This window comes from Amblyraja radiata, chromosome 8 (assembly GCF_010909765.2).
Source record: "Amblyraja radiata isolate CabotCenter1 chromosome 8, sAmbRad1.1.pri, whole genome shotgun sequence".
Taxonomy (NCBI): domain Eukaryota; kingdom Metazoa; phylum Chordata; class Chondrichthyes; order Rajiformes; family Rajidae; genus Amblyraja; species Amblyraja radiata.
The window spans coordinates 82526460-82553193 of NC_045963.1; the positions used below are offsets into that span (position 1 = coordinate 82526460).

The 26734-nt window shown below is 47.9% G+C and overlaps 1 protein-coding gene across 1 annotated transcript in view; it reads right to left on the reverse strand.

The window, feature by feature from the left end:
- Positions 1-7224: 7224 nt before the first annotated feature.
- The window catches only part of LOC116976544, a 105718-nt gene continuing 86208 nt past the window's right edge, over positions 7225-26734 (reverse strand). Inside the window, exons 6-9 of the mRNA XM_033026433.1 lie at positions 16330-16409; positions 13742-13926; positions 7341-7441; positions 7225-7233 (exon numbers count right to left, since the gene is read on the reverse strand). Of these exons, the coding sequence (XP_032882324.1) occupies positions 7225-7233; positions 7341-7441; positions 13742-13926; positions 16330-16409 (375 nt within the window). The remainder of the gene's footprint in view (positions 7234-7340; positions 7442-13741; positions 13927-16329; positions 16410-26734) is intronic.

Genomic DNA, 26734 nt, shown 5'->3' on the forward strand with positions numbered 1-26734 from the left:
TTCTTTGACAAAGTAACTAGCATGTTAGATAACAAGGAAGCCAATGGATGTAGCAAATTTTGTTATACGTAATTTGGTCTGTGAAGTGCCCCATAAAAGATTACCGCATTAGATAAGCACCTGTGGACTTGGACATAATAGGTTAAGTCCAGGGGATCAGATATGGGGCTTTATGTGTGGGCCAGATATATTGTCTGTGCAGAGGGGCTAGGAGCAAGGCCAAGTTTGCATCCAGAGTCAAGGTCTGAAATAGTACTAGGTGTGCAGGCAAAGCTGGGACAATGGGAGTGTTCAGCACTGGGAACCTAAGCAGGTAAGCATCTATGTTCAGGGTAGAATAGGGGGCCAGGTGTAAGGATGGACTCAGGGTCAGGAATGAGAGAAGGTACGCAACTGGAGTCAGGAGTAGTACCAAGTGTGCAGTGAGACCCAGGTTGGTCAACATGGGCCAAGTGTTTGAATATAATCTGATTTCAATACTTGAATATACTAAGAACATTCATGTGCTGCACCTGTTGATCAGAGCCTGGCTCTACTGTGGAATGTAATTAGAAATGTAATTTAGCCTAACCTCATGCATACCTAATCCAATTTAAAGCATATATATTACATTCAAGTGTAAGACTCGCTACAGTATGCACCATATTGCACAATTTCAAGCTGTAAAATGCAAAAGCTCTGTACCAAAGGGAGGGGGACACCATTAACGCCATTAACAATAATTCATTAGCTCAAAGAGACAATAGATCTGAAGTCATTTATTCGTGTCATTTTGTTTCATGGATCACTTTGTGTATGATCAATCGTAAGGGCCTGTCCCACTTACCCGATTTTTTTCGGCGATTTGCCGGACTCGTCACAGTCGCAGCACGTCTCCGAAAATGTTCAACATGTTGAAAATCCAGTGGCGACCAGAACAAGGTACGACTCTTTAGGCGACTACTCACCACCATACAGGTGTGTGTGCGACATAGAAACATAGACATAGAAACATAGAAAATAGGTGCAGGAGTAGGCCATTCGGCCCTTCGAGCCTGCACCGCCATTCAATATGATCATGGCTGATCATCCAACTCAGTATCCTGTACCTGCCTTCTCTCCATACCCCCTGATCCCTTTAGCCACAAGGGCCACATCTAACTCCCTCTTAAATATAGCCAATGAACTGGCCTCAACTACCTTCTGTGGCAGAGAATTCACCACTCACTGTGTGAAAAATGTTTTTCTCATCTCGGTCCTAAAAGACATCCCCCTTATACTTAAATTGTGACCCCTTGTTCTGGACTTCCCCAACATCGGGAACAATCTTCCTGCATCTAGCCTGTCCAACTCCTTAAGAATTTTGTAAGGTTCTCTCCATACCCCCTGATCCCTTTAGCCACAAGGGCCACATCTAACTCCCTCTATAAGATCCCCCCTCAATCTTCTAAATTCTAGCGAGTATAAACCGAGTCTATCCAGTCTTTCTTCATATGAAAGTCCTGGCATCCCAGGAATCAGTCTGGTGAACCTTCTCTGTACTCCCTCTATGGCAAGAATGTTTTTCCTCAGATTAGGAGACCAAAACTGTACGCAATACTCCAGGTGTGGTCTCACCAAGACCCTGTACAGCTGCAGTAGAACCTCTCTGCTCCTATACTCAAATCGCGGGGTGACACCTGTATGGTTGTGAGTGCCGGCAAGTCGCCGAAAAAATTGCGTAAGTGGGACGGGCCCTTTAACATTTCACATTCAACTTAACATACTGAAAAGTGGTACAATGTATTGGGCCTGTCACAGAAATCTGAAGGAAATTATCCCACTGCTGTGTCCAAGTGATCTGCATGCAGGGGCAGCAATTGGTTTAGGCATCTTCGGTAGGCCCACTAAGAGACATGCGTTTTTTCCTCATTGTGATGTTTAGTTGAGAGAGAGATTAGAGATACAGCCTGGAAACGCACCACGCCACATCGATCACCCGCTTCCACTAGTTCTATGTGATCCCACTTTCTCATCCACGCCCTACCCACTAGGGGGCAATGTACAGAAGACAATTAACCCATAAACCCTCACGCCTCTTTGGATGTGGGAAGAAACCGGAGCATCCGGAGAAAACGCACGCTGTCGCAGGGAGGACTTGCAAACTCCACACAGACAGCACCCGAGGTCAGGGTCGAATCTGAGTCCCTGGCGCTGTGAGGCAGCAGGTCTGCCAGCTGCACCACTGTGCTATCCAATGCAATGTTTATATTCATAAAACAAAAATGAAATGGAGCATTCATGTCCAAACAATCTACCCAACAGTACTGTGATCTTTTACATTTCTAATTCATGGGGTGGCTTCCAAAAATATGACTAAATCAAGCCTTTGTTCATGTTCATAGGAGCAGGATTAGGCCATTCGGCCCATCAAGTCAACTCCGCCATTCAATTATGGCTGATCTATCTCTCCCTCCTAACCCCATGCTCCTGCCTTCCCCCAATAACCTCTGACACCTGTACTAATCAAGCACGGTGACACAGCGCAGAGTTGCTGCCTTACAGCACTTGCAGCGCCGGAGACCCGGGTTCGATCCCGACTATGGGTGCTGTCTGTACGGAGTTTGTACATTCCCCCCGTGACCTGCGTGGATTTTTTCCGAGATCTTTCAGGCTCGAAGGGCCAAATGGCCTCGCCCTGCACCTATTTTCTATGTTTCGTTTTCCTCCCACACTCCAAAGACGTACAGGTCTGTTGGTTAATTGGCTTGGTGTAAATGTGAAATTGTCCCTGGTGTGTGTAGGATAGTGTTAATGTGCGGGGATCGCTGGCCAGCGTAGACTCGGTGGGCCGAAGGGCCTTTTTCCGTGCTGTATCTCTAAACTAAATCTCTTAGATTTAGATCTTAAATGTACCTTAAAATCTATCTGTGTAAACCAGCGTCTACAGTTCCTAATGTCTACTGTAAATCAAGCCTTTATTCTGGCCCTCACTGGCAGCGGAATCATCTGTTTTGCAATAATTCCATTATTAGAACAAATAGAATTAATTTCTTTGACGCGATTAATTAATTAATTTCTTTGACTGCCGTTTAAAAGTTCCATTAAACACATTCAGTCCGCTAATTTTTCAGAAAATCATTGATGTTCCTCCTCCACCAGCATCTGTTCTCAATGGGCAGGCCCTGTTTCCCTGGCAACCACAATTGTGATGTGGAAGGTTTATTTTGAAGGTGTATCTGGTGGAATAGATAAGGGCGAATGGAAGGGAAGTGGAGTTCTTGGATTTTGATGAAGCTTTTGTTGAAGCCGCCCATAAAAGGGATAGCATGTGGTTCAGTTTAGTTTAGTTTAGAGATACAGCGCGGAAACAGGCCCTTCGTCCCACCGAGTCCTTGCCAACCAGCGATCCCCGCACACTAACACAATCCTACACACACTAGGGACAATTTACACTTATACCAAGCCAATTAACCTACAAACCTGTACGTCGTGGGAGGAAACCGAAGATTTCGGAGAAAAGTCAAGTCAAGTCAAGTTAAGTTTATTCATCACATACACATACGAGATGTGCAGTGAAATGAAAAGTGACAAAACCCACGCAGGTCACGGGGAGAACAAACAAACTCAGTACAGACAGCACCCGTAGTCAGGATCGAACCCGGGTCTCCGGTGCTGCAAGCACTGTAAGGTAGCAACTCTACCGCTGCACTACCGTGTGGTAATGGAGATCGTTTTATTTTTCCTCATGGCCTTGAGTCTATTGGCATGGATTGCAAATTGGTTTAAAGACAGGGAACACAGAGTAGGAACTAATTATTCTTTCTTGGATGGCAGAATGTAATGATTGGGCAAGGCATGAATCAGACTGGGGGGGGGGGGGGCAACTATGTATAATACACATCAATGTTTTAAGTGAAGAAATCAAACGTAATGTGTCAACATCACAGTCAGATATCACAGAAACAGGCCCTTTGACCCGAATAGTGAAAGGCCTGGATAGAGTGGATGTGGAGAGGATGCTTCCACTAGTGGGAGAGTCTAGGACCAGAGGCCAGGGTCTCAGAATAAAAGGACGTTCCTTTAGAAAGACGATTAATCTGTGGCAATGAACTCCACAGATTCACCTAACTAAATAAATTTCTTCTCATCGATTGGGACATAGAAACATAGAAACATAGAAAATAGGTGCAGGAGTAGGACATTCGGCCCTTCGAGCCTGCACCGCCATTCAATATGATCATGGCTGATCATCCAACTCAGTATCCCATCCCTGTCTTCTCTCCATACCCCCTGACCCTTTAGCCACAAGGGCCACATCTAACTCCCTCTTAAATATAGCCAATGAACTGGCCTCAACTACCTTCTGTGGCAGCGAATTCCACAGATTCACCACTCTCTGTGTAAAAAATGATTTTCTCATCTCGGTCCTAAAAGACTTCCCTCTTATCCTTAAACTGTGACCCCTAGTTCTGGCCTTCCCCAACATCGGGAATAATCTTCCTGCATCTAGCCTGTACAACCCCTTAAGAATTTTGTAAGTTTCTATAAGATCCCCCCTCAATCTTCTAAATTCTAGCGAGTACAAGCCGAGTCTATCCAGTCTTTCTTCATATGAAAATCCTGCCATCCCAGGAATCAGTCTGGTGAACCTTCTCTGCACTCCCTCTATGGCAAGAATGTCTTTCCTCAGATTAGGAGACCAAAACTGTACGCAATACTCCAGGTGTGGTCTCACCAAGACCGTGTACAAATGCAGTAGAACCTCCCTGCTCTTATACTCAAATCCTTTTGCTATGAATGCTAACATACCATTTGCTTTCTTCACTGCCTGCTGCACCTGCATGCCTACTTTCAATGACTGGTGTACCATGACACCCAGGTCTCGTTGCATCTCTCCTTTTCCTAATCGGCCTCCATTCAGATAATAGTCTACTTTCCTGTTTTTGTCACCAAAGTGGATAACCTCACATTTATCCACATTATACTGCATCTGCCATGCATTTGCCCACTCACCCAACCTATCCAAGTCACCTTGCAACCTCCTAGCATCCTCCTCACAGCTAACACTGCCCCCCAGCTTCGTGTCATCCGCAAACTTGGAGATGTTGCATTCAATTCCCTCGTCCAAATCATTAATATATATCGTAAATAGCTGGGGTCCCAGCACTGAGCCTTGCTGTACCCCACTAGTCACTGCCTTCCATTGTGAAAAGGACCCGTTTACTCCTACTCTTTGCTTCCTGTCTGCCAGCCAGTTCTCTATCCACATCAATACTGAACCCCCAATACCGTGTGCTTTAAGTTTGCATACTAATCTCTTATGTGGGACCTTGTCGAAAGCCTTCTGAAAGTCCAGATATAACACATCCACTGGTTCTCCCTTATCCACTACTAGTTACATCCTCGAAAAATTCTATAAGATTTGTCAGACATGATTTACCTTTCATAAATGCATGTTGACTTTGTCCAATGAATTCACCACTTTCCAAATGTGCTGCTATCCCATCTTTAATAACTGACTAGCAGTTTCCCCACTACCGATGTTAGACTAACTGGTCTGTAATTCCCCGTTTTCTCTCTCCCTCCCTTTTTAAAAAGTGAGGTTACATTAGCTACCCTCCAATCCTCAGGAACTACTCCAGAATCTAAAGAGTTTTGAAACATTATCACTAATTCATCCACTATTTCTGCAGCTACTTCCTTAAGTACTCTGGGATGCAACTAATCTGGCCCTGGGGATTTATCGGCCTTTAATCCATTCAATTTACCTAACACCACTTCCCGGCTAACCTGGATTTCACTCAGTTCCTCCATCTCATTTACCCCCCGGTCCCCTGCTATTTCCGGCAGATTATTTCTGTCTTCCTTAGTGACATTGTTGGCCGGTGTGGGCGAGTTGGGCCGAAGGGCCTGTTTCCACACTGTATCACTCTATGACTCTATGAGTATGAGATGAGAAGGATATTGAGAGATAGGGCAGGTGGTGCAGCGGTAGAGTTGCTGCCTTACAGCGTTTGCTGTGCCAGAGACGCGGGTGCGATCCCGACTATACAGAGTTTGTACGTTATCCACGTGACCACGTGGGTTTTCTCCAAGATCTTCGGTTCCCTCCCACACTCCAAACACGTATAGGTTTGTAGGTTAATTGGCTGTGCATAAAAATGTAAATTGTCCCTAATGTGCGTGTGTAGAATAGTGTTAATATACGGGGATCGCTGGTCGGCACGGGCTCAGTGTCCTATCCCCTTGTCCAAATCATTAATATACAACGTGAAGAGTTGCGGCCCCAGCACCGACCCCTGCGGAACTCCGCTAGTCACTGGCAGCCAACCAGAAAAAGCCCCCTTTATTGAGCCCCCCTATGAAAATCTAGGTATCAAACATCTACTGACTCTCCTTTGTCTGTCCTGCTATTTATGGTACTTCAAAGAATTCCAGCAAATTTGTCAAGCAAGCCCTCCCCCTCACAAGAGCCATGCTATTTTATCGAGTACTCTGTAACCTCACCCTTTATAATGGATTCTAACATCATACCAACCACCGATGTCAGACTAACCGGCCTGTAGTACTCACTATTCTGCCTTGCTCCCTTCTTGTGCAGCGGGGTAATATTGGCAATTATCTGGGACCACTCCTGACTCGAATGATTCCTGAGATACTGAATCACAATCAATGCCTCCACAATCTCTAAATGATATAGAACCAATGAATGAAAGAAATGCAAAAAGTAACGATGGCCAAAGACAGGCTAGCATTGAATGCCCAAAGCCAGGGATGTGCAACCTACAGCCCCCAGGCCGAATGGCCTATCCTGCAATTATTGTCTATATCAGGGGTCTGCAACCTACGGCCCCCCGGGCCGAATGCGGCCCGTAACCCCAAATCATCCGGCCCGTAGGCCGATTTTTTCCCCCATAATCATCCAGGCCGCCGAGCGCAGCCAAGTGCTGAACTCTGTCTGTACCGTATCCTGCGCAAAGCCGCCAGCACGGCCATGCACCTTCTGTGAACACGTTTAAGAAAGAACTGCAGATGCTGGAAAAATCGAAGGTAGACGTACAGGGATTGCACGAGGCTGCCTCACCCGCTGAGTTTCTCCAGCATTTTTGTCCACCTTCTGTGAACACGTGATTTGATGCCTGCCATCCGGGGCGGGATGGGGGCGGGATCCGTGTGTACACGTGATAGATGTGGCCCGCCATCCGCTCACAGATGTGCGTCCCGGCCCCTATGCAGAACATCGTTGCCCACCCCTGGCCAAAGCTAACTGACCTTGGGAAGATGGTGTTGAGCATCGAATACTCAAAAACAAAGATAATTCTCCCAGCAGCAGCCAATATAACAAAGTAGTGTGTGTTGTGTGATTGTATCTTTCCTACCGCTTTGCTGGGGTCGTTGGCATCTCTCCTCTGTTTTAGCTCCAATGTCCTAGAAACTAGATCATTCCCCAAAGCTGTATTCAGTCTCGGCATCTTGTATCCTGAAACAAAATAGAAACAGTAAGTTAGAATAATCAAACCGGTCAGATTACCCACCAACCACAAACTATTTAAAGATGTTCACAGAATAATATTTTATTGAGCATGGAACCAGGCTCCTTTTGATTTACTGAGTTCTGGCCGACCACCTCTAAGCTAGCTCTATATTTTTCCAGTTTCACATCCTATACACGTGGGGAAATTTACAGAAGCCAATTAACCAACACATCTGTAAGAAGGAACTGCAGATGATAGTTTACACCCCGAAGATAGACACAAAATGCTGGAGTAACTCAGCGGGGTCATACGACAATCCTGAGGAAAAGGAATAGGTGACGTTTCGGGTCGAGACCCTTCATCTGCACGTCTCTGCACAACTCTGCACGTCTTTGAAATGTGGGAACGGGAGCGCCCGGAGAACACCCGGGTCACAGGACAAAAGTACAAACTCTGCACATGGTCGGGGTGGGACCCGGGTCTCTGGCGCTGCGAGGCAGTAACTCTACCGCTGTGCTGCTGTGCATCCTTTAATATGCATCCTACTCCCCTCTCCCATCAGGCAAGAGGTACAGAAGTGTGAAAACACACACCTCCAGATTCAGGGACAGTTTCTTCCCAGCTGTATTCAGGCATCTGAAAGATCCTACCACAACCAGAGAGCAGTCCTGAACTACTATCTACCTCTCTGGTGACCCTCAGACTATCCTCGATCGGACTTTGCTGGCTTTACCTTGCACTTATCGTTTATCAACACACTGTAAATGGCTTGATTGTAATCATGTATTGTCATTCCGCTGACTGGATAGCACGCAACAAAAGCTTTTGACTGTACCTCGGTACACGTGACAATAAACCAAACTGAACTGAACTGTAATTTTGAATAAATTTAACACTACAGTAGTGTAATTTCACACCACTGTCTTGCATGTCCTCGTATTAAATCCTTTGAGTGTTCAAACAATATGATGTGTCATTATGTTTGGCTACACTGGGAACAATTTAGAATCATAATGCTCCTGCATCAACTAATTACAAGCCATCACTGCTACCTTTGGGGAACAATGTAAAGGGCCTGTCCCACTGTACGAGTTTACCCAAGAGCTCTCCCGACTTTAAAAAAAATCAAACTCGCGGCAAGCACATAGAATGTACGTAGCGGGTACGTCGGAGCTCGGGGACGTCTCTTAGCGGCTCGTAACGCTAACGGCAGGGACTCGGGAAACGCGGAAACTCGTCAAGTTTTTTCAACAGTGTGAAAAATTTCCAGGAGTAAAAAATATTCGTGATGAGGTACCACGAGTTTGATTTTTTTTAAACTCGGGAGAGCTCTTGGGTGAACTCGCATCGTGGGACAGGCCCTTAAGTTTCCATACAATAAAGGCGTTGATAAAGTCAAACATCAGCAGTGCTGGAGGAGCTCAGCGGCTCAGGCAATATCCGAGGAGGAAATAGACAGACAGCGTTTTAATGTCATGTGATAGGAGCAGAATTTGGCCATTTGGCCCATCAAGTCTACCCCGCCATTCAATCATGGCTGATCTATCTTTCCCTTCTAATCCCATTCTCCTGCCTTCTCTCCATAACTACTGACACCCGTACTAATCAACAATCTATCTCTGCCTCACAAACTTCCATTGACTTGGCCTCCGCAGCCTTCTGTGGCAAAGAATTCCACAGATTCACCACCCTCTGACTAAAGAAATTCCTGCTCTTCTTCTTCCTAAAGGAACGTACTTTAATTCTGAGGCTAAGACCTCTGGCCCTAGACTCTCCCACTAGTGGAAACATCCTCTCCACATCCACTTTATTCAGGTATTTCACTATTCGGTAAGAATTAATGAGGTTTCCTCTCATCCTTCTAAACTCCAGTGAGTACAGGCCCAGTGCCGACGAATGCTCATCATAGGTTAACTCACTCATTCCTGGGATCACTCTCGTAAACCTCCTCTGGACCCTCTCCATAGCCAGCACATCCATCCTTCCTCAGATATGGGGCCCAAAATTGCTCACGATATTCCATGTGCGGCCTGACCAGCGCCTTAGAGAGCCTGATCATAACATCCCGGTTTTTGCATTCTTGTCCTCTTATAATACATGCTAGCATTGTGTTTGCCTTCCTTGCTGCTGATTCAACTTGCAAATTAACTTTTTGACAATTCTTCAGCAGCACTCCCAAGTCCCTTTGTACATCCGATTCATAGTTCAACCACAATCAATCTGAAAGCTCCCGACCGGAAACATCACCTTTCCATGTTCTCAGGAGATGTGCCTGCCCCGCTGAGTTACTCCAGCACTTTGTGTCTTTTTTAATGTTCGTCTTTGGCCCTGCCTCCTCTCCAGAAGAATGTGTAAGATAATTGTGGTACAAATCTGCGCAGCTGTTAATCTACTAGTCATCATTGATCAACACAGATTGTTTCTGGATATCGGAATTCCATTAATCTGTTCATCTTTTCTTAATCAGTAGTAGTGTAGGCCCCCCTCGGTCATGACTGACCATGGGTGATGCATCCTGGTCGGATGCAAGCCTGGGCGATCGATGTCATATGGAGGACAGGCTGTTGCCCATGCAGCACATCCCCCCTCTCCACGTCGCTGATCGATCCAAAGGAACAGCAGGGCCGTTACAGTTTGGCACCAGCGCCATCGCAGGAGCTGCCAGAGCGAGGTTGTAGACAACGACAAACTGCCTTAGGGGCTCCGACTCCGGATTTTCTTGAGGTTTACTCCAGGAGCCTTTTCCATGACTGGATATGGCCACAAGGCAGTGGAGGTTTTAAATCAGAGTTTTCCCTCTCCTAGATGGGCTGCCTTGCCAGGCTGACGAGCCCCATCTGCCCGAGACCCTTGGGGGCGGGAGCGTCTACCTTCCCGTGCTGGTCTATAGCACCTGCCCACTGCCCACAGGTCTATACCACCTGCCCACAGGTCTATCGCACCTGCGCAGTGCCCGCCCACAGGTCTATACCACCTGCCCACAGGTCTATACCACCTGCCCACTGCCCACAGGTCTATAGCACCTGCCCACTGCCCACAGGTCTATAGCACCTGCCCACTGCCCACAGGTCTATAGCACCTGCCCACTGTCCACAGGTCTATAGCACCTGCCCACTGGCCACAGGTCTATAGCACCTGCCCACTGCCCACAGGTCTATAGCACCTGCCCACAGGTCTATAGCACCTGCCCACTGCCCACAGGTCTATACCACCTGCCCACTGCCCACAGGTCTATAGCACCTGCCCACTGCCCACAGGTCTATAGCACCTGCCCACTGCCCACAGGTCTATAGCACCTGCCCACTGCCCAGATTTAATCAGTGACTTGTTTAAACAGAAGATCAGTCTGAAGCCTCTTCATTGTGGAGATCTTTTCCTCATTGACAGGAGAACAATATAAATGCAGGCTGTAGTTATCAACGGTTACATTAATCTAGGTTGACACTTCATGAAGGGAAGGGATTGCCTTTCAGGTTTAATCAGAGTCCTTGTCGGCTTTGCTCAGTCAGATGCGAACGATCTCACACCACACTGCGAAGTTGTCATGGTATCCTGGCCCCGATTCCTGGCTCCATCAGTCAACACCATCAGAAATCCCTCGATCTCGTTTATTGTGCGCGGAAGTATGTCGTGCACAGAGTGGGGTCCCTGCACCAGACAGAGAATGACAATGCCGACACATTCGACTGAAGCGGAGAGGTTTCCCAAACTGCAAATGCTTCGCCCGCTGTTTAAATGAGAAAGGTTGCGTTGAAATTACAGGAAGCTCCACAGAGTTATGCAGCGTGACAGAGTCTGTGGAATTCTCTGCCTCAGAGGGTGGTGGAGGACGCTTCTCTGGATACTTTCAAGAGAGAGCTAGATAGGGCTTTTAAAGATAGCGGAGTCAGGGGATATGGGGAGAAGGCAGGAACGGGGTACTGATTGTGGATGATCAGCCATGATCACATTGAATGGCGGTGCTGGCTCGAAGGGCCGCATGGCCTCCTCCTGCACCTGTTGTCTATTGTCTATTGACAGGGCGGCACGGTGGCCAACGGTAGCGCTACTTCCTCACAGCGCCGGAGACCCACGTTCGATCCCGACTACGGGCGCTGTCTGTACGGAGTCTGTACGTTCTCCCCGTGACCTGCGTGGGTTTTTCTCCAGGTGCTCTGGTTTCCTCCCACACTCCAAAGACGTGCAGGTTTCTAGGTTAACTGGCTTGAGCATATGAGCATACCCACACTGATTCCACTGTCCTCCATGCCCTTATCCTTGGTGAATACCTATGAAAGGTATTTGTTTAGCATATTGCTCACATTCTATGAATCCAAGCATAAATTCCCCCCTTAGTCACAGGAGGCAGGTGCGATAGTGGTGTCTTAAGCCCTTGTCCCCTGTTTAGGTCGAAGTGGGACAGGGGCTTTAGAGGTGTTGTCACACCAGCTTCTCATTTTCACCCTACAAACAGCTAACAATGGCCTGTTACCTTTATTGTCGTTACCTTTCTGCATGTCTTTTATTCATTGTTCTTTATCTCTCCACATCACCATCTATATCCCTTGTTTCTCTTGCCCCTAACCAGTCTGAAGAAGGATCTCGACCCCAAACGTCACCCATTCCTTCTCTTCAGAGATGCTGCCTGTCCCGCTGAGATACTCTAGCTTTTTGTGTCTATCGTCGGCTTTTACAAAGGTATGGGTACGCGGGGCATGGAGGGATGTGGACCGCATGCAGGCAGAGGAGATGAGTTAAGGACATTCTCCTAAACTGCTACAGGTGCACGGTAGAGAACATTCTGACTGGTTGCATCGTGGCCTGGTTCGGCAACGAACGTCCAGGAGTGAAAAAGATTACATAAAGTAGTGACCACTGCCCAGTCCATCAACGGCTTTGACCTCCCCACCATCGAAGGGATCTATCGCAGTCGCTGCCTCAACAAAACCATCCTGGCCACACACTCATCTCACCACTGCCATCGGGAAGAAGGTACAGGAGCCTGAAAACTGTAACGTCCAGGTTCAGGAACAGCTTCTTCCCTGCAGCCAACAGGCTATTAAACACAACAGCGAATAAGCTCTGAGCTCTGAACTGCAAAGTATATTATTATTGTACTATATTTGTTATTTATTGAACATTTAATTTTCTCTCTCTTCCCCCATCATGTACTATGTTTACATATTCACATATTGTGTCGTGCTGCAGCAAGTAAGAATTTCATTGTCCCATCTGGGACATATAACAATAAAACACTCTTGACTCTTGCATTCAGCTTGGCATTGCGTTTGGCACAGACAGGATTGTGCTGTACTAATTGCAAAGTGACCGTGTTAGTATGAAGCTTAAAGATCTATGAGATTGAATAGTTGTCCTCAACTCATGATCCTGGAGGTAACCAGTTTGAACTTGAAGATTACAGCATACTCATAGAGTCAGAGAGCATGGAAACAGGCCCTTCGGCCCAACTCGCCCACACCGGCCAACATGTCCCAGCTACACTAGTCCCACCTACCCGCAGTTGGTCCATATCCCTCCAAACCTGTCCTATCCATGTACCTGTCTATGTTTCTTCAACATTGGGGTAGTCCCAGCCTCAACTACCTCCTCTGGCAGCTTGTTCCATACACCCACCACCCTTTGTGTAAAAACATTACCCCTCAGATTCCTATTAAATCTTTTCCCCTTCACCTTGAACCTATGCCCTCTGGTCCTCGATTCCTCTACTCTGAGCAGGAGTCTCTGTGCTTCTACCCGATCTATTCCTCTCATGGTTATATACACCTCTGTATGATCACAGGAATAGAGTCGCAGTCTACTCAACCTCTTCCTGTAGCTCAGACCCTTTAGTCCTGGCAACATCCTTGTAAATCTCTAAGAAGGAACTGCAGACGCTGGAAAATGGAAGGTTTGCAAAAATGCTGGAGAAACTCAGCTGGTGAGGCAGCATTTATGGAGCGAAGGAATAGGCAACGTTTCGGGTTGAGACCCTTCTTCAGACTGATGTCGGGGGGGGGGGGGGGGTGGGAAGAAGAAAGGAAGACGTGAACACAGTAGGCTGTGGGAGAGCTGGGAAGGGGAGGGGAAGAAGGGAGAATGCAAGGACTACCTGAAAATGGAGAAGTCAATGTTCATACCGCTAGGGTGTCTCTTGGTACTTTTCTCCTCATTCCACCCATTGTATTTGTGTGTGGCCTGATTGTATTGAACGCCGCCTATTTACTTTGCACCATAGATGCTGCCTCACCCGCTGAGGTCCTCGTAAATCTCTGTGCCTTTTCCAACTTGACGACATCTGCCCTAAAACATACATGCGTAAAACTTACCCCATTGGCCGGCCAGGTGGACCTTTCCCAGAGACGACGACATCCGTGGAAGAAGAAATGGACTGCCACTGATAAACGATGATGGCAACAGCAACCTGTCCTCGGTAGGGTTCTGTGAGCATATCCTTGCGGTTCTGTTGGCCTGGTCTGTCCTCGTGAATAACTGAGAGCTCTGAAGGCACCTGCTGATTTGCAATGGTGTTATTGTTAGGCGAGTGGTTACACAAGCATCTACAGAGTAGGTTGGTGCAGCTTGGTGCAACCAAGCAGCCAGGTGGCGCAGCGGTAGAGTTGCTGTCTTACTGCGAATGCAGTGCCAGAGACCCGGGTTCGATCCTGACTACGGGTGCTGTCTGTACGGAGTTTGTACGTTCTCCCCGTGACCTGCGTGGGTTTTCTCTGAGATCTTCGATTTCCTCCCACACACCAAAGACGTGTAAGTTTGCAGGTTAATTGGCTTGGTGTAAATGTAAATTGTGCCTAGTGTGTTAATGTGCGGGAATCGCTGGTCGGCACGGGCTCAGTGGGCCGAAAGGCCTGTTTCCGCGCTGTATCTCTAAACTAAAAAAAACCTATGCGAAAAGTGAGGGTGGAGATAGTTTAAGAAGGAACTGCAGATGCTGGAAAATCGAAGGTAGACAAAAATGCTGGAGAAACTCAGCGGGTGAGGCAGCATCTATGGAGCGAAGGAAATAGGCAACGTTTCGGGTCTCGACTCAACTTCCCCTCCTATTCCGAATCCGACCTTTCTGTCCGGGGCCTCCTCCATTGCCAGTGAGTGGCCCAGCGCAGTTGGGCCACACCCTAGACTTTCTCACTAGTGGAAACATCCTCTCCACATCCAGCATCTCTGGATAGAAGGAATGGGTGACATTTCGGGTCGAGACCCTTCTACAGATTGAGAGTGAGGGGAGAGGGAGACACAGAGATATGGAAGGGTGAGGAGTGACAAAGAGCTATTAAAGAGGACGATGTTCAAGGACTATGTGGATTGGATCGTTGCCAGCTGGGGGAAGCTGACAATGAGGCATACAAAGATAAAATGTAATCAGGAGGTCAGTCAGACAGCCAGAGTCTCCTCTGCTTCTCAAATACAACTGTGGCCTAACATTGTCACAGTGGACTTCATTGGCACAGAAGGCTGTGGAAGCCAAGTCAATGACAATAGACAATAGACATAGAAACATAGAAAATAGGTGCAGGAGTCAGCACCGAGCCAGCACCACCATTCAATGTGATCATGGCTGATCATCCACAATCAGTACCTCGTTTCCTGCCTTCTCCCCATATCCCCTGACTCCGCTATCTTTAAGAGCCCTATCTAGCTCTCTCTTGAAATTATCCAGAGAACCGGCCTCCACCCTCCTCTGAGGCAGAGAATTCCACAGACTCACAACTCTCTGTGAGAAAAAGTGTTTCCTTGTCTCCGTTCTAAATGGCTTACTCCTTATTCTTAAACTGCGGCCCCTGGTTCTGGACTCCCCCAACATCGGGAACATGTTTCCTGCCTCTAGCGTGTCCAAACCCTTAATAATCTTATATGTTTCAATGGATATTGTTAAGGTGGAGAATGACAGATCATTGATTAGTACGGGTGTCAGGGGTTATGGGGGGGATGGCAGGAAAATGGGGTTGAGAGGGAGAGATAGATCAGCCACGATTGAATGGCGGAGTAGACTTGATGGGCCGAATGGCCTAATTCTGCCTCGAGAACTTCTGAATTTATGAACAACTTCCAAGTGTGAGGGGAACATTGAAACTCAAATGAGAACCCAGCTCAGAAAGATGAATTCAGCCCGAATACTGTGATAAAATCAACAGATGTTGTGTTATGTTTTGGGTCTGCAATTCCAGAAAACCAGTACAATATGCTTGACAGTTTGGGGATTTCTGTATTTCCAAAGGAAATTTCTCTGGTCTTTCCAAAGGACTTTGCAGCCAGACTAGAATGTTTAGCTTGACGTTGATTAGAGCCCAATTGTCCACAATAAGCTCATTAACAGTAATTCTTATTACTTTGCTGCATAATAGGAGGCAATTTGGTCCATCAAGTCGATGCTAGCCCTCAGTGTAATCTCATCAAAGCCCCTCAATTATTTAGTTTGGAGATGCAGTGCAGAAACAGGCCCTTCGGCCCACCGAGTCCGCGCCGACCAGCGATCCCCGAGCATTAACACTATCCTATACGCACTAGGGACTACACCTAACCAATTAACCTACAAACCTGCACGTCTTTGGAGTGTGGGAGGAAACCAAAGATCTCGGAGAAAACCCACGCAGGTCCGGGGAGAACGTACAAACTCCGCACAGACAGCACCCGTAGTCGGGATCGAACCCGGGTCTCTGGCGCCGCAAGCGCTGTGAAGACAGCAGCTGAACCGATGCGCCACCGTGCCGCCCTGAATCTTTGTAATCTATTCTGTCAGGGGTTATGGGGAGAAGGCAGGAGAATGGGGTTAGGAGGGAGAGATAGATCAGCCATGATTGAATGGCGGAGTAGACTCGACAGGCCGAATGGCCTAATACCGCTCCTATCACTTATGGATCATAAAATAGGCACTTGGTTTAAAAGAAAATGACATCCTTACTTCAAAGCCAGATGCTGGGCCTTAATGCTTCTCCGTGGCCGGGTGGGATTCCTTCTCACAGACTGACTCAGCTTCACACTCTGTAATACAAATAGGTCTGTTACAAGGTTTACAAGGTTAATTCCCGGGATGGCGGGACTGTCATATGCTGAGAGAATGGAGCGACTGGGCTTGTACACTGGAGTTTAGAAGGATGAGAGGTATTCCCATTGAAACATATAAGATTGTTAAGGGCTTTGACACACTAGAGGCAGGAAACATGTTCCCGATGTTGGGGGAGTCCAGAACCAGGGGCCACAGTTTAAGAATAAGGAGTAAGTCATTTAGAACGGAGACGAGGAAACACTTTTTCTCATAGAGAGTGGTGAGTCTGTGGAATTCTCAGCCTCAGAGGGCGGTGGAGGCCGGTTCTCTGGATACTTTCAAGAGAGAGCTAGATAGGGCTCTTAAAAATAGCGGAGTCAGGGGATATGGGGAGAAGGCAGGAACGGGGTACTGATTGTGGATGATCAGCCATGATCACATTGAATGGCTCGAAGGGCCAAATGGCCTACTCCTGCACCTATTGTCTATTGTCTATTGTCTGCTATGAAAAGGAAAAGCAAAAAGCAATCATACCGTTGAACCCTCTGTGCAGCTGGAGGCCACAGCTCTCCAGCAGTATACTGTACCGAAGTGAAAATCAGTGTTAATTCTTGCTGGTGCTTGGGGAGAGAGGGGTTTGCTTTTGTAATAGCCGGCAGCATGTAAAGATACTTCAGTTTAGTTTAAGGAAGAACTGCAGATGCTGGAAAAATCGAAGGTGGACAAAAGTGCAGCGGGTGAGGCAGCATCTTTGGAGCAAAGGAATAGGTGATGTTTCGGGTCGAGACCCTTCGTCAGACTTCAGACTTCTTCAGACCCTTCTTCGACCCGAAACCTCACCCATTCCTTCGCTCCATAGATGCTGCCTCACCTGCTGAGTTTCTCCAGCATTTTTGACTACCTTAGTGTAGTTTAATTTAGTTTAGAGATACAGCGTGGAAACAGGCCCTTCAGCCCATCGAGTCTCGCATACTAACACTACCCTACACACATCGGGGACAATTTACAATTTACTGAAGCCAATAACCTACAAACCTGTATGGCTTTCGGGTGAGGGAGGAAACTGGAGCATCCTAAGTGGCGGCGCTGCCCTGGCAGCAGCGGCTCACCTGCAGTCCGTTGTTTTGCTTTTTTTGTGTTGTTATTTCGTTTTGGCTAGTCCAGTTTTTTAGTTTGTGTTTTGGGGGGGGGGGGGTTGAAACGGGGCTTGCTGTCTCTCCCTGTGGGGGAATGCGACTTTTTTGTCGTATTCCCCTTCTCTGCCTCCTTCTGCGCTGAGGCCTAATGGCGGAGCTGGCGACCTCGAGGCTCAGGAGGCAGAGCCCGCAAGGACTCGCCCTGAGCTCGCTCTCGTGAGGACGGCCCGGCTCGGGGCTGGAACAGGGCTTCCGTGAGGGGCTGTGACGCTCCAGGGGGGCGGCCTGGTCCGAGGAAGGAACGGTGCTCCCGTCGGAGGGTGCGCCGAGCTCGGGGAGGTGCGGCGCCCATGTCGGGGATGCCCAGAACGAGGGAGGAGCGGCGCCCATGTCGGGGCTGCCCGGCCCAAGGGAGGAGCGGCGCCATGTCGGGGCGGCCTGGCGCGAGGCTGAGACAGTAACGGCCACTCACGTGAGGGCGATCCGGCTCGGGGCTGGAACGGTGCTCCGGTGGCTGGGATGGCGTTCTGGCGGCGGTGACCTGAGTCCGGGGGTTCGGCCGCGGGCCAGCGGCTGTGTCAGCAGGACTGGTGGACGGCAGCTTCGACCACCCCGTGTTTGAGCGCGGGACTGTTTGCTACAATCGCCCGGTGGGTATCGCCTCAGCGCAGAGAGAGAAGAGGAGGGAAGAGACTGCAGACCTAAGACTTTTGTTCTCCATCACAGTGAGAAGGTGCTATGTGGACTCACTGTGGTGGATGTTAATATGTGTTTATTGTGTTTTTTATTGTATTGTATGTATGTATGACCTGCAGGCACGAAAATACGTTCAGACTTCGGTCTGAATGACAATAAAGGAAACCCTGTAAACCCTGTAACCCTGTAAAACACACGCATGTCGTGGGGAGAACGTACAAACTCCGTACAGACAGCACCCGTAGTCAGGATCGAACCCGGGTCTCTGGCGCTGTGAGGCAGCAACTCTTCCACTGCGCCACATTGCCGCCCATGGCTATTCTGTTCCTGTACACTGCTGTTAACATTAGGAGACAGGACCGGTGTTGATACATTAACGTCATGTCAACATACAGTCGTTCAGAATAATTACTTGCTCTTACACCGGCTCTGAAAGATTTCAGGGAACAGTCCATTTGATAAGGTCCCACATAGGAGATTAGTGGGCAAAATGAGGGCACATGGTATTGGGGGTAGAGTGCTGACATGGATAGAGAAGTGGTTGGCAGACAGGAAACAAAGAGTAGGGATTAACGAGTCCCTTTCAGAATGGCAGGCAGTGACTAGTGGGGTACCGCAAGGCTTGGTGCTGGGACCGCAGCTATTTACAATATACATCAATGATTTGGATGAAGGGAATCAAAGTAACATTAGCAAATTTGCAGATGACACCAAGCTGGGTGGCAGTGTGAACTGTGAGGAGGATGCTATGAGAATGCAGGGTGACGTGGACAGGTTGGGGGTGTGGGCAGATGCATGGCAGATGAAGTTTAATGAGGATAAATGTGAGGTTATCCACTTTGGTGGCAAAAACATGAAGGCAGATTACTATCTAAATGCCGTCAAGTTGGGAAAAGGGGCAGTTCATACCGGGATCTGGGGGTCCTTGTACATCAGTCTATGAAAGTAAGCATGCAGGTACAGCAGGTAGTGAAGAAAAGCTAACTTGTTGGCCTTTATAAAAGACCCGGAATCGAATATAGGAGCAAAGAGGTCCTTCGCAGTTGTACAGAGCCAATAGTGAGACCACACCTGGAGTATTGTGTGCAGTTTTGGTCCCCTAATTTGGAGGAGGGACATCTTTGCTATATGAGTGCAGCGTAGGTTTACAAGGTTAATTCCCGGGATGATGGGACTGTCATATGCTGAGAGAATGGAGCAGTCGGGCTTTGTACACTCTGGAGTTTAGAAGGATGAGAGGGAATCTTATTGAAACGTATAAGATTGTTAAGGGTTTGGACACACTAGGGGCAGGAAACATGTTCCCAATGTTGGGGGAGTCCAGAACCAGGGGCCACAGTTTAAGAATAAGGAGTAAGCCATTTAGAACGGAGACGAGGGAAACACTTTTCTCACAGAGAGTGGTGAGTCTGTGGAATTTTCTGTCGAGGCAGGGGATATGGGGAGAAGGGCAGGAACGGGACTACTGTTGGGGATGATTAGCCATGATCACATTGAATGGCAGTGCTGGCTTGAAGGGCCGAATGGCCTCATCCTGCACCTACTGTCTATTGTCTATTGTATCATTTCCGGTCAACATTGTAATTACATTTGTGCAAAAACGCTACCCTGTATCACACCACCCCTTCCCCCCACAGCACCCCCTCCCCCCACCACCCCCTCCCCCCCACACCACACCCCTCCCCCACACACCACCCCCTCCACCCCCACACCACCCCCCCCCCCACACCACCCCCTCCCCCCCACACCACCCCCCTCCCCCACACCACCCGACCCCCCACCCACCCCTCCCCCCACACCACCCCCTCCCCCCACACACCCCTTCCCCCCACACCAAACCCCCTCCCCCCACACCACCCCCTCCCCCACACCACCGACCCCCCACACCAACCCATCCCCCCACCCACCCCTTCCCCCCCACCACCACCTCCCCCCACACCACCCCCTCCCCCCCACCCCCCCCCAACCCCCCACACCACCCCTCCCCCCACACCACCCCTCCCCCCACACCACCCCACCCCCCCACACCACCCCCCCACGATGACCTCTTTTTTTTCCACTATTTTCCAACGTGCACCAACGTATAACTCGACTCTTTCACTAACCTGCTTCTCAAACACTCAAGAGACGTTAGACTCAGGGGAAAAAAATCTGCAGCTCACAGAGTGACATCTCATTTGTGGAAGAAATTGAATTTATCTTCTCTCCAAGGTCACTCTTGAAACCTTACTGTTCATTAAATCCTTGACATTGAACACAATGTGGTTGACCTCACTCTTAACCAGCTGACAGGACCAATGTACTATCTAACACCAATGCATCTGTGTGTTCATTCCTCCTGAAATCTTAGGTTAATAGCTTGTCATTCGTGGCCTGTCATAGTCAGTGCAACACAGCTCAATTTCCCACCAGTGTCATGCAGGCAAAATGGGATTATTCTTATAATTTTACCAGAGAATTAAACCTAGATAAATGATTACCCCGTTGTGTAATCTATTGTTATTTCCTCTTTCTTCTACTGATTCTGCTGATTTAGTTTAGTTTAGTTTAGTTAGTTAGAGCACGGGTCGGCAACCTGTGGCCCCCGGGCCGACTGCGGCCCCTAACCCGAAATCATCCGGCCTGCAGGCGGATTTTCCCCCCCGTGATTATCAGGGGATAATCGTCAGGGGAACACGTGATTTGATGCCTGCCACCCGGGGCGGGATAGAGACGGGATCCATGTGTACACGTGATAGATGTGGCCTGCCATCCGCTCACAGACTTGCGTCCCAGCCCCTATGCAGAACAAGGCTGCCCACCCCTGGTTTAGGACTACAGCGTGGAAACAGGCCCTTCGGCCCACCGACCAGCAATCCCCCCACACTAACACTATCCTACACACAATTTATATTTATTCGAAACCAATTAAACATCTAACCTGGTCTTTGGAGTGTGGGAGGACCCACATAACCCTGACACCCATATTAAACAAGACCTTGTGTGGCGTTAATTATCTTTCCTATCATAATCTACAATTTGTGAGGGAGAAGGTAAAATTGGAGGTGTCAGTGTTACAGTTGAACAAAGGGGACTATGGAGCCTTGAGGGAGGAGCTGGCCAAAGTTGACTGGAAAGATACCCTAGCAGGGATGACAGTGGAACAACAGTGGCAGGTATTTCTGGGAATAATACAGAAGGTGCAGGATCAGTTCATTCCAAAGAGGAAGAAAGATTCTAAGGGGAGCAAGAGGTGACCGTGGTTGACAAGGGAAGTCAGGGATAGTATAAAAATAAAAGAGTAGTATAACATAGCAAAGATGAGCGGGATGCCAGAGGATTAGAAACATTTTAAAGAGCAACAGAAGATAAGTAACAAGGCAATACGGGGAGAAAAGATGAGGTACGAAGGTAAGCTAGCCAAGAATATAAAGGAGGATAGTAAAAGCTTCTTTAGGTATGTGCAGAGGAAAACAATAGTTAATGTGGATTCCTTGAAGACAGAAACAGGTGAATTTATTATGGGGAACAAGGAAATGGCAGATGAGTTGAACAGGCACTTTGGATCCATCTTCACTAAGGAGGACACAAACAATCTCCAAGATGTACTAGTGGCCAGAGGACCCAGGGTGACTGAGGAACTGAAGGCGATTCACATTAGGCAGGAAATGGTGTTGGGTGGACTGATGGGACTGAAGGCTGATAAATCCCCAGGGCCTGATGGTCCACATCTCAGGCCACTTAAGGAGGTGGCTCTAGAAATCGTGGACGTATTGGTGATAATTTTCTAATGTTCTATAGATTCAGGATAAGTTCCTGTGGATTGGTGGGTAGCTAATGTTATTAGCTGATGGGAGAGAAAACGGGGAATTATAGACAAGTAAACCTGACATCGGTGGTGGGGAAGATGCTGGAGTCAATTATAAAAGATGAAATAGCGGCACATTTGGATAGCAGTGAGAGGATCGGTCCAAGTCAGCATGGATTTACGAAGGGGAAATCATGCTTGACTAATCTTCTGGAATTTTTTAAAGATGTAACTAGGAAAATGGACAAGGATGTAGTGTACCTGGACTTTCAGAAAGCATTTGATAAGGTCCCACATAGGAGATTAGTGGGCAAAATTAGGGCACGTGGTATTGGGGGTAGAGTGCTGACATGGATAGAAAATTGGTTGGCAGACAGGAAACAAAGAGTAGGGATTAACGGGTCCCTTTCAGAATGGCAGGCAGTGACAAGTGGGGTACCGCAAGGCTCGGTGCTGGGACCGCAGTTATTTACAATATACATTCGCGATTTAGATGAAGGGATTAAAAGTAACATTAGCAAATTTGCAGATGTCCTTCTGCAGTTGTACAGGGCACTGGTAAGACCCCAGCTGGAGTATTGTGTGCAGTTTTCGTCTCCAAATTTGAGGAAGGACATTCTTGCTATTGAGGGAGTGCAGCGTAGGTTCACGAGATTAATTCCCGGGATGGCGGGACTGTCATATGCTGAGAGAATGGAGCAACTGGGCTTGTATACACTGGAGTTTAGTAGAATGAGAAGGGATCTTATTGAGACATATAAGATTATTAAGGGTTTGGACACTCTAGAACCAGGGGCCACAGTTTAAGAATAAGAGGTTGGCCATTTAGAATGGAGATGAGGAAAAAAGTTGTGAATCTCTGGAATTCTCTGCCACAGAAGGCAGTAGAGGCCGATTCTCTGGATACTTTCAAGAGGGAGCTAGATAGGGCTCTTAAAGATAGCGGAGTCAAGGGATATAGGGAGAAGGCCGGAACGGGGTACTGATTGTGGATGATCAGCCATGATCACAGTGAATGGCGGTGCTGGCTCTAAGGGCTGAATGGCCTACTCCTGCACCTATTGTCTATTGTCTGTCAAAGCTTCAGAATTAAAGAGCGCTCTTTTAGAAAGGAGGTGAGGAGGAACTTCTTTAGCCAGAAGGTAGTTAACAGAGGAAGCCAAGTTGGTGGATATTTTTAAGGCAGAGATAGACAAATTTTTGTTTAGAAGATAGACACAAAATGCTGGAGTAACAGGCAGCATCTCTGGAGAGAAGGAATGGGTGACGTTTCCGGACGAGACACTTCTTCAGACCCTTCTTCGGGTCTCGACCCGAAACATCACCCATTCCTTCTCTCGAGATATTCTGCCTGTCCCGATGCGTTACTCCAGCTTTTTGTGTCTATCTTCAGTTTAAACCAGCATCTGCAGTTCCTTCTTACAAATTCTTGATTGGAATGGGTGTCAAGGGTTATGGGGAGAAGGCAGGAAAATGGGATTAAGAGGCTGGAGTAACTCAGTGGGTCAGGCAGCATCTCTGGAGAACATGGATAGGTAATGTATCACATCAGGATCCTTCTTCAGGAGTCTGAGCAAGGTTCCGAAACGTCACCTATCCATGTTCTCCACAGATGCTGCCTGACCCGCTGAGTTACTCCAGCACTCTGTGAAACGTCACCTATCCATGTTCTCCACAGATGCTGCCTGACCCGCTGAGTTACTCCAGCACTCTGTGAAACGTCACCTATCCATGTTCTCCACAGATGCTGCCTGACCCGCTGAGTTACTCCAGCACTCTGTGAAACGTCACCTATCCATGTTCTCCGCAGATGCTGCCTGACCCGCTGAGTTACTCCAGCACTCTGTGTCTTACAATGTCAAAGTCTGGTTAGTTTAGATTCACCGATTGATTGAAAGATACCGCACTGAAACAGGCCCTTCGGCCCACCAAGTACATGCCAACCGTTAATCACCCATCCACACTAGTTCTATGCTATCCCACTTTCTTATTCACTCCCTGCACACTAGAAGCAGTTTGCAGAAGCCAATTAATCTACGTATCCGGTGCTTTTGGAATGTGGGAAGAAACCGGAGCACCCGGAAGAAACACATGCGGCCGTAAGGGGAACATACAAACTCCACACAGACAGCACCCAAAATCAAGATCACACCCGGGTCTCTGGAAATGCGGTTAAAAATAAATATCAGCTACTCATTAATTTGACACTTTTAATATCCCGTTTTCTATTTATGTCATTCTTATTGTGTCAATATATTTGATATGAACGCACTTTGGCAATATCTATTATAGACACAAAATGCAGGAGTAACTCAGCTGGACATAGGGCATCACGATGGCTCAGCGGTAGAGTTACTGCCTCACAGCGCCAGAGACCCGGGTTCCATCCTGACTACGGGTGCTGTCTGTACGGAGTTTGTACGTTCTCCCCGTGACATGCGTGGGTTTTCTACGAGATCTTCGGTTTCCTCCCAAGATGTACAGGTTCGCTGGTTAATTGACTTGGTGCAAATGTAAAGTGTCACCAATGTGTAGGATAGTCTTCATGTGCAGGGATCGCTGGTCGGTGCAGGCTCGATGGGCCGAAGGGCCTGTTACCGCGATGTATCTCTAAAATAAACTAGACAGGCAGCATCTCTGGAGAGAAGGAATGGGTGACGTTTGCGGCTCAAGACCCTTCTCAATATCTATCGTGCTGTGGACATGGAAGCAAACAGATTTCAGAAAGCTGTGTGTATAAAATAACTACCAGAAATACCAAGAGGATTTTATCACCAGCCACAAGTTCATTACCAACTACTTGTCTTTTATAACCAGAATGGACAGAGAAACTAGGTTTTATGTAATGAATCGATCTGAAAGTTCACATCATGTCGCTAATGCAAAATGTTTGTATCGATTTATGGTTCTTAGCCCTTTCTAACAATGCTACACTGAAGAGTAAATCAATGCAAAACAATTATAGAACTAGGAGTTCAAGGAGCCTGTTGCAGTTAATTCATTCTGCAGCTGCAATGTTCACTTGCGTGCTTAACATGTCTCAGATAAAGCCTCCACCAGTGGTGCCGTACCATTGGCAGCCGCCAACAGTCTGGCTGTTTTCATCTTTTTTATTTTTAGTGTGTGTTAAAGGTTTTTGGGTCGCATTCTCTGGTCGCTCTGCGGCCTACCATCGATGGAGCTGGAGGCCTCCTTGGACTGACCTTGGGCCGCACTGGGGGGGGGACTTACATCGGTCTACGGTATTTGCATCGGGAGCTCGCAGTCTCGGGAGAGGCCGTGGATGTTGGGAGCTCCGATGTCATGGAAGGTTCGATCGCCCGGCGTGGGGGAGCTGACATCCCCCCGATGCAGGAGCTGATCGCCTCGACGCGGAGGGCCCAAACGCCGCCGGCTACGGGAGTCAAGATCGCCCCGTCAATGGAGGGCTCGAGGCCCCCGACCGCGGGAGAACAAAGAAGGGAAGAGATTGAACTTTTTTTCGTTTTCCAAAACAGTGAAGAATGTGGAGGAGTCACTGTGGTGGATGTTTATGTTAAAATGTATTTTGTGTGTTCTGTTGCTTTTTATTTGTATGACTGTACGGCAAATCATATGTTGCAAAACATACTTGGCTAATAAAGTATTATTGTGATTGTGATTAATGTTGGATATGCAATGGTATGAACTCCTGCCATGTCTCCTATCCCCTCCCATCCAAAATGTACACAATTCTCCCTCTATCTCTCACACCCCCACCCCACCCCACCCCTCCCCTCCCCTGTGCCACCGTGCCACTACAGCATATATTAATTTAACATTCTCAGTTCTTCCAGAAATAGCAGAAGGCAATATCTGGAGATGAATTCTCATAACGTCATATGGGATAGGAGCAGATTTAGGTCATTCGGCCCATCAAGTCCTCTCCACCATGCAATCATGGCTGATCTATCTCTCCTTCCTAACATTCTCCTGCCTTCTCCCCATAACCTCTGACACCCATACTAATCAAGAATCTATCTGTCTCTGCCTTAAAAATATCCACTGACTTGGCCTCCACAGCCGTCTGTGGCAAAGAATTTCACAGTTTCACCACCCTCTCCTCATATCCTTCCTAAAGGAACGTCCTTTAATTCTGGGACTATGGCCTCTAGTCCTAGACTCTCCCACTAGTGGAAACATCCTCTCCACATCCACTCTATCCAAGCCTTTCTCTATTCTGTAAGTTTCAATGCGGTGTCCCCTCATCCTTCTAAACTCCAGCGAGTACAGTCCCAGTGCTGACAAACGCTCATCATAGGTTAACCTACTAATTCCTGGGATCATTCTTGTAAACCTCCTCTGGACCCTCTCCAGAGCCAGCACATCCTTCCTCAGATATGGTGTCCAAAATTGCTCACAAGTGTGTCCCAACTGCAGGAAAAGCTGAAGGTTGAGAAGGCAGCTGATTGATTCAGTTTGATATCAGGCAGTCAGGCCACTAATGTGAATTCGCAGAGAAAGTCACGATTGCTCAATAAAAATTGGGATTCAGAACTGAATGCTCCCGTAAAACGTATACAACATTTTGTTCATGTCACAATGATTGGTGTGGGTGTTGGATTATTAATGTCACATATCATACAGTGACTAGCTTATGTTTGCATGCGACCCAATTAAATCAGATCACACTACGCATATGTACCATCACGCCAGACACATGTACAACAGCCAGGACAAAGGG